At 32.3% G+C, this 9435-nt stretch overlaps 2 protein-coding genes across 2 annotated transcripts; both read left to right on the plus strand.

Moving 5' to 3' along the window:
• Positions 1–722: 722 nt before the first annotated feature.
• On the plus strand, positions 723–3360 carry TRIADDRAFT_63759 (expressed hypothetical protein; the record flags this gene model as incomplete). The annotated part of the gene is made up of 2 exons (XM_002110441.1): positions 723–1241; positions 3232–3360. 2 exons carry the CDS (start codon positions 723–725, stop codon positions 3358–3360), a joined length of 648 nt encoding a protein of 215 aa, XP_002110477.1.
• A 2223-nt stretch (positions 3361–5583) lies between these two features.
• TRIADDRAFT_54528 (uncharacterized protein) lies at positions 5584–6645 on the plus strand (the record flags this gene model as incomplete). Its single annotated transcript, XM_002110442.1, has 1 exon — positions 5584–6645. One exon carries the CDS (start codon positions 5584–5586, stop codon positions 6643–6645), a length of 1062 nt encoding a protein of 353 aa, XP_002110478.1.
• Positions 6646–9435: the final 2790 nt, after the last annotated feature.

The raw sequence follows: 9435 nt of genomic DNA on the forward strand, positions 1-9435 counted from the left end.
TCAACACTGGATGCAGTACAATATGAACATTCCTCATTTGGATGAAGTTCAAAACAATTGTAGTGCATCACAATCAAAACTATCCATATATTAATAATTAATTATTCATTAATTATATCAAACTATACAGTACATACAGTACAGTCTGTACTGTACACTGTACAGTTTGATATGGTGCAGTACTGCTGTTAATAGTAATAATAATAATAATAATAATAAATACGGTCATTATACTGTACTAAAATGAACAGAGAGGATCTAAAAATAGTCTAAGCGGTAAACACCCTTACCAACGCTGTACTGCGCATAAAGTATATAAGATAAAGTGTCGCTAAAATTCAGGCATTTTGCTCACAGTGGACCTACTGATTCTTCGGAAAGAAGTACTACTGTACCGTCAATTGATTCTACTTGTAAGTGTTTCTATGTACAACATACTCATTAATAGACAGTTACTAGCGTTTTCTTCGTTACGCAGTGAAAATTGAAATAAATGGTTCTATAGATCTCTGCGACTATAAAAATTAAGGATCGCCCAATTCGATATGTTAACGCTATTTCATATCGAGCAATCCTGCCGTTGGTGTATTATACTGTACAGTCAATAATTTCATTTTCTAGCGATAACGTTTGTATTAATTTTTGGATTATATACGATCTTTGAACTGAAGGTTAACGTATAAAGAAGGAAATTGGAAATTACATTACTAAGAAGGCAAGGAATGTCTCCTGAACGCGAAAAAATGGTAGAAACTAACATAGCAAACTCAGAAAGTACGGAAAATTACGCTAACGGTACGTCCTATTTGCAACCCGTAAATGACGAAGAAATGTGTCGAGAATCGAGACAGTTAGCGTATGATTTTGTCTATGAAGTCGTTGGTGAGAAGAACCCTGTATCTTATATTCGTAAAAGATCTTCTAGTCGCTGTATCAAGAAATTAAATCGCATGACAAAGGTCATGTTAGAGCGTCACGATATCCCATTTAAAAGTGCTTGTACGAAGATGAAACTAAGTAAAGATGCTCCAGTAAGAAGAATGCTGCAATCGATTGCTGCTGAAATGTTCCGTAATGGCTGCAACTGGGGACGTATAACTGCATTATTTGCCTTATGTCGAAAACTTGCAATCAATAGTAAAGAGCTTGGATATTACGACATCATATACAAAATAGCAGGATGTTTGGCTGATATATTAACTGGACAACTACATAGTTGGATCGCTGCCAAGGGAGGCTGGGTATGTGTAATTAGAGCTATTATATTCACTTTTTACGTTACATTTTTAACATTTTTAACATTTTCAAATCGCCTTGAGGACTACGGTAGACGGAAAAATGATTATCGTACGGATTTATACTTTATAATTTGGCTATTCTTTACTTCATACAGTATCCCACTTTCAGTCAAACGTTATTTCATTTAATATAAAAATTTTAACATTTTTATCTTTACGTATCTTTACGAGTAATATTATCGGTAAATCTGGGCATTAGTGCAGATGTAAAATCTGTACTTTAAGTATATTCCTTATTCAAGACTTTTTACACACACGGCGCCCGCCTTTTAATAAGAAGAGATAATCTTTCTGATTTTCGGTTGCGTAATAAATGCCTTGGATTCTCCGTTAATTAATAAACTGCAGTTTGACAGACAGTATTAAACAGCATACGATAAAAGCTATTCTTGGATAATTTTCGGTTCGTGGGGAACAGAAAATTAACCAAATTAACTTTCGTTTATATTGCACTTGGATCTATCAACGTAAACCGAACGTGTTTGACCCTTCGAATGATTCAAACATGATGGAGACTTGTACGATCGATATAGACACTTTTATGAATTTGTTATTTTATATTCGGTAGCGTATATTTATAAGATTAAAATTGGAACTGTCTAAGGTAGAAAAGTGAGCAAACAAAAAATTGTTACGATTCAAATTTTTCACTGAGACTAGTGTTGTACGTCGGTCTTCCAAGAGAATCAATATTTTTTTAAACTCAACTTCATTTTCTCGGTTTTTAATATACACCCACAATAGTTTCGAGCGTTGGAGCGCATTTATATATATGCTTTACTACAAACGAGTGATTAATGACGTTTAAAATGAAGATCGCATCTGAGCTAGTTTGTGATCATAATTTACGTATGTTATGTCCGCTCGTTTCATTAATACATTATATACAGTACTGAACAGAATATTATTTTAAATCGAGATATTCCTAAATTTATTGCTCAACCTCCTTAGTTTGGCTTTTCACCATCTTGCGTTTAGGATTATTGTACAAAAACCCTCATACCGTTTATTTCTTCGGTTGACCGTTATTTTCCACAATGTCTTTTAGTCGCTTTTTAGTAAGCTAGATGTCATGTTTAGTGCACACAAAGGCAACGCATTTAGCTATTGTTACGGCGTATAATAGTTGAAAGGATTTTGTAGACATGCTATTATGGTCTTGATTAACGCTAACGCTTTAGGCTGACGGCTATATTAGGCTATGTACTGTACAGTACGTTCATATTTATTACGCTACAGTACTTGCTGGCGGTCACGAGTGTCTCACGACTGTACGAATATTTATTTGCCTAATATAGAAATAACGACAGAGTATAGCAAGTACTATACATGCATGTAGTAGTATGATCCTGTTTACGTCTTCAATTTTTTAACTGTAAGTCGACTTAATTTATGTTGATCATTTAGTAATGATTATTGCATTGTTGCATGTGATCATCCGTTTATTTTCGGTACATCGCGCTCTGATACTTTTCCGTGATTTGAATCGGAAAACTTCGGCTCCGATTGTATAGCAGCTTACCTTAGTGAAAGCGTTAATCTAACATGAAACCTCGAGTTCACGGGCCATGATATGATGCAATATGAAAAACTAAGGAATGATTTTTAATTTAACTGAATACAGTACTGTACAGTATAATTTCTTTGAAGTTACCGAAAATAAAAATTAATTTATAGTTAAATTGAATCTTAAGAAATTTCCTTGAGAGATTCAAGCGACCATACAGTAGTACATTAATTATATCACTGCATTGGAATAACAGAATACGAAGCAGGTTGACGGGTCTCATTTTTTGCAGCAGTTCTAATTCTAGCCACTACTGTCACTATTTTTATCATAGGGCGCTAGTAATATAGAACATATTAAATAGCTCTTGATATAGTAAAGTACTTTGATAACTTATATATATGTATATTTTTATTGATTTTCCAGGATGAGTACGTGAGCTACTTTAGAGATACAGAAGATGTACAAGAAGATGCAAAAAAATTTCTTATGTATACTACTTTAGCCCTCACGGCTTCTTTTGCAGTGGCGCTTGCAGTGTGGGAAAGATGGTGATTGTGAATGGGCTTGACTATGTTACATAACAATTGCTATTTAAAGGTGGTTTCAAGAGACTATATGAATTATCTACAGCTGGATTACCTTGTGCAATGCAGCCGAAATTTATTTTAATTTTATAAATGATTAACAATTTTCATTTTACCGGATGAACTCAAGTTAAATCGCTCCAAGTGTGGTACAACGATAGATTATCCGATGAACTCTTATTAATGATTTAGATTTCGTACTGACGTTTTAAAGAGTCCAATACGAAATCTAAATCATAGTTATAGGCATGTCGAAAATGATCATTGACTGTCTATGGATCTATACTGGTGAAAGTCATGTCACCAGCTGTTCACAAGAATTTACAATAATACAACGATGGACAGTTAATTTCTGTATGTTTTTGATAATAACCGTATTAGAGAGTCTTTACTTGAATCCGTATAATAATTAAAAGGTTGCTAATGTATCATACTCTCAACGGTAATATCGCATCGGCAGTTTAACTGTATGCGAATTTTTTCCGTGATAAAAGTGTACAATATAACGTCCAGTTTCTTCGTTCTTAAACCAAATTTAACCTTAACTTATTATAAATTATAGCATGGTTGTTAATTATCATTTGCTATCAAGCCATACAATAGCGGCCTCTCAAGAGAAATTTGATTCATTGCTAACTATTATTAGCACTGAATTACTTACTCTAAATCATATAGATATATCTATCTATATGTACCTGGTATAGGCTAGCAGATACTGCCTATGTAGCGTTTAACGAAGGCAGGCAGTGTGGTGATAAGCTATATTGTATCACCTGTACTGTAGATGAGAATTTAATCACGCATTGTACAAATTGTAATGCTGTTACACAAATCTTCACGAGCATTCTAAAAAGGTGTAAGCTTCAACTCAAAAACTAATGAAATAAATAAAATTAAAAATTTAAGATTGGTGTTGTAGTGTTAATTGGTACTAAAATGTCTTAAACTCGTTCGCTACCCTTTAATCGTCATTAGAGATAATCAAATGACGTATGAACTATACTGTACACGTGTACAGTAGTCTCCGGCATTTTGTAGTTCTATTTTACTACCTATTATTGAAACTGCTCTCTGCGTTCAAAAACCTAGGCAGTAACATATAATTACAAAATGTTGAAGACTACTGTACACAGTACAGTATATATGATTACAAGCAGTTTTTCATTTAGCTCTTGTACTCGTACATTTATGCTGAATGTCAGTCCTAGCTGAATTACATACATTACAGTACTCGTGTGTTGCATCGTTATGTTACGTTTATTACTCAATTACTATACCGTACAGTACAATGTACAGTACACGCACACTGCACGCGTACAGCATACTGTACAGTACAGTATAAAGCACTGTGGTACGGTACAGTACAGTACTGTAAGTTTCGTGCTAAAATTAGCTATGACAACGGAGTTTGCGGTGATAACCGACGTGTCGCTTCTGGTTTAATATTATAATTTTAAAACTTAAAGGAAATATCATTGAGGCTTTCCTTTATCAGAGACTGATCCCTGATTTTACCAGACGGGAAAATCGATAATGGGTTTTTGCTGTCGTCTAATTACTACGGCGACTTAGAAAAAGACTCCGCTTTTCAGTTTTAATTTAGGATCTTTTTATCAGTATTGGAAAAACACGGGTTATTCGTGATTCCTAGTTGCTGACTTGGGTTATAACCCTTTGTTACAGCCTGTTATTTGATTTAGGTTGTACTTTTGTAGTGAATTCTTGGGTTATTTGACCGAGGTTATAACACTCGCTTTTTATACCTTTATAAATTCGGCTCACTGGGCTTGGTTAAGTGCCCATACGCAGCTTGCATGTACAGTACAGTACTGTACAGTATCAAAGCCAAAAGCTACACTACATGTACAGTACTGTACTGTACTGTACAGTACTATACACTGTACACATTGTATTGTAGTGTACAGTACAGTACAGTACAGTAGATAAAATTTTTTACCCCCAAAGTCAATAAAAGTCCGTAGTACTGTAGAAGTCGCATTATAATCTTGGAAATAGTTATCCGCGCGATCAATCTGATGTCAATTGATGATATAACATGATTGTGTTTTAGATTATATTTTGAGAAATCTAGTTAAATTTTTTCTCCAGCTGTTTTAACCTAGTATATAATACTTAGGTTCTTACCGTAAACTAATTACTACATTATCATCAATTATAATATCTATCAAAAATGGCAACTAACGAATTCAGCGGTGTGGCGGATACAGTGAAACCAACCCGTATCCATGGCTCAGTAATAATATCCAAAGTAATTTTCGTCGTCATTTTGTTTATCCTAAGCTTCCTATTCGCTATTCTACCGCTGAAATTTAAAAATTATTCAGCAAAAGCTAACCGCATTATTATCCACTATGGAAGTTGCGTATCATCTGGCGTCTTTCTAGGTACATGTTTACTTGTACTATTGCCGAATGTGGAGAATATATTAATGAACCGTTTCCATACACGATATCCATTGACTCACTTATTTGTTACTAGTGGTTTTCTATTGGCCATGTTCATCGAGCATTCAACTACAAGCTGTATTGAAAAAATCATGTATCGCTACAAGTCTTATAGTCCTGCAAAGAGTGATCTAAATACTAAGAGAAAGCAAAAAACACTCCGAAACCCGGATTCTCCTATCAACTATTCCGACGAATCGGATATGGAAGATAACTGGGATACGAAGCAACAGAACCGTCAATACAGGGGTCACCGTACTATAGGCATCATATTAAATATTATCTTATCATTTCATGGAATTTTCGAAGGTTTTACTATTGGATTATTCAATGATCGTGCTAACTTAACTACGCTGTATGTGGCTATCATGATTCACAAGTTATTAGTCTCACTTGGATTGGGTATCAAGTTAGTACGAGAGTCTTTTCAATTGCGAGAAATTGTGATCTGTTCGTTGATTTTCTCGGCTACGTCACCAATTGGAGCCGCTATTGCTATAAGTGCGAATACACATCAAAACATTCAAGGCAATATTGTAAGCGGTATCTGTATTGCAATTGCAACCGGAACATTTCTTTACATCACCTTCGTTGAGATGATACCTAAAGATCTAAATGAATCGAAATGGCAGAAGAATGCTAAACGTATTTTGTATAATCATGGGATTTGCATTTATTGGTTGCATTACTTTATTCCTTATATAGAACTATTCCAAGACTTTTCTTGTATATTTGAGATAACCATTGATATTGAGACGATATCCTATAATTGTGACTTCGTGTATTAATGATAATATATTATCAAAACTTTACCTTCTGTTAATTTCATTCGTATTTAATTGATCAAAATTCATTTATTATGTACTAGATATGTAATATACTGTACAGTGCGTAAGCTCATACATTTCATTATGTTCACTGTTAAATATGGACATAATTCATAACTGACTGAAATTATAGTGGCAAAATATACGTAGCATTATATGTAAATTGTACGATAAAACTAATATATTACGCTGTATCGTATAACATCTTTTACTGTTACAAAGTACTACAAAATTTTATTTGTTGTCATCTAATATCATTGAAATCAAATTTGACTGAAAATAGTTTAATAATTATGCATTCTCATTACATGAAATTTATTTAGTGGTACTCTGTTAGTTCTACTACCAGATTTCTACACCATTTAAGATTATAATTATATGAATTTTAAAGCCTTCGACATAAAAATAATGTTGGTAAGGAAATAATTATATATATAATAGAGCAGATGTTGTCCATAACAATTTATTGACTGTGAGTAAAACAAAAGACTAAATACTTTCCAATTCCGCTCGAAGACCTACGCAAACGAAATGTAAAATTTGCAGATAATACTTATTGTCTGTTGCAGATTATTATAATCATTCGCTATTAATAATCTTGTTCGATTGTACTTAAATAAAGTCCACATATAATCGTCCTCAATTTGACATCATTTCAATATTTATAATTTCAATCGTTCAACCTTCGTGAACTGTTTCAGTTTATCAGCAGTTACATTAAATGTTGTAATCTATTACTTATTATGAAATTCGTTGCGAGACTCACAAAAAACTTCATATTTTACATTAACCTTTAAATAATCAATAAGCAGCTATTATTGTCAGACAAGCCAAATTTGTTAAATTATTCAACTGATGAAAGTAAAACTAAACTTTCACCATCGCTAATTTTGTAGAATATACAGCAATTACAACTGTAATAATATCATCTATTGAAGATGAACTAATTGATCCTTTATTCCCATTTATCCGATCTGAGCCGTATTGAACACAATTTAAAATCTCTTATTCCCAAGGCTAATTATAACCAATATCATGATCAATCATACAGCAGGATGTTTGTTTCATCGATCAGTCCATAATGGTTTAGAAAGATACAGACACTGAAAATAATATCTTTTGCACAAATAAACTTACTTTTAAGGCGTTTTGCTTATTATTTGTATTCATTAAATATGTATCGAAATCCCAATTATAATTCATTCAATTTTATATTTTTAGTGCATCATGTCGAACAGACTGTCAATGAATGCAAATACACCGTAAAATGCTAATAAAATCTTTACTTATAATAGTAATCACTGGAATTCGATTAATTCATCCAAGGCAAAATAATTTATGAAGTACATCCAGCTATTTTCTTTTTTTGATCATATTTTTCATTGGTATCCCTACTCGAATATTAAGAAACTTTCAATCCATGTTAATTTCTAATTCATAGTAATATTTTTCTATCAATCTCTTAGCTCTCATAAGATTCAATTTACTACAGTATTAAATGAGGTTATTTTCAGAATGCTGAATGGATGTATATATTGTAGTAGGTATAATAAAACTTCTCTTTGTGTTCGAACATACTTTTAACAATAAATTTAATACAGGTAATATAGTACTGTATATTGCGGGTTATGTCAGCAGCGTAAGATAATACTTTATTTAGATTTTGTGGAATAAATCATGTTAATCTACGTATTTAAGAACGATAAATCAACAGTACTAACTCTAATACCAGTTTAGTAATTGTGAAATATACTTGCCATTGCTCATATATGTATCGTAGCAATTTAGCGTCAACAACTCGAAAGGATAACCATTTATATTTACTAAAGATAAATAAAAATGTAGTTATTATATGTATACAAGTATCGTATATTTTATGAAGTCAAATGTGCATAATGCTATGTAATAATCATAATATAGTAACGTTGGCAGGGAGTACCGGATTTTAATAAACTGAGTAAATTATAATATACGAGTACGGTAATTGAGAGTATGTACAGTATCAGTCGGATAATGTATGGATGAAATGTGGCCATTCTACGTAACACATTTCTATCAAGTATCTTGCATATTTACGACTTACGAGACAATATATATGTATGGTAACATACAACACAGAATATGTTGATATTTGATCCACAGTGTAAATACGCCAAATTATCCAACATTTATTTACAATTCTTTAAATGCGATTATTACATCTTAATAAAAATAATAATCTATTATTTTACTTACTTTTGGCCAGTCTCTGAATGCAACAGACCGTCTACTCTTTCGATAACTGAAAATTTTGACTTCTGCTATTGACGTCTAACAAACTATTGATAATTATAATTATGATTGTAGTCATTTCCTTTTATTAAGTTATTGATCATGAAGGCAACTTTGAATAAAAAATAATAATATATTATTTATGGAATATTAGATAGTACAATATTTCAAGGTTCGCTTTCATGTGGAATAATTTTCTTATGAGTTGATAATTACGATTTACATCATATTCATACTAGTGTCATCGAGTATTTATTAGGAGTGTTAAACACTGATGTAATTTTTAAAATGAATATAGCTTATTGTGTACAGTATACAGAAATTCGTATATAGAACATATTTGTAGTATTAGTGTTTCATATGAACGAATACTTCAACAATGATACTGCACACTATTTAAAATTCTACGCTACTTCATTCGAATCATTCGGTAGATCTGCATCAGATAGAAAAGATAGCAATCTACAATGGCATGAAATA

Source organism: Trichoplax adhaerens, genomic scaffold, assembly GCF_000150275.1.
Source record: "Trichoplax adhaerens TRIADscaffold_3 genomic scaffold, whole genome shotgun sequence".
Classification (NCBI taxonomy): domain Eukaryota; kingdom Metazoa; phylum Placozoa; class Uniplacotomia; order Trichoplacea; family Trichoplacidae; genus Trichoplax; species Trichoplax adhaerens.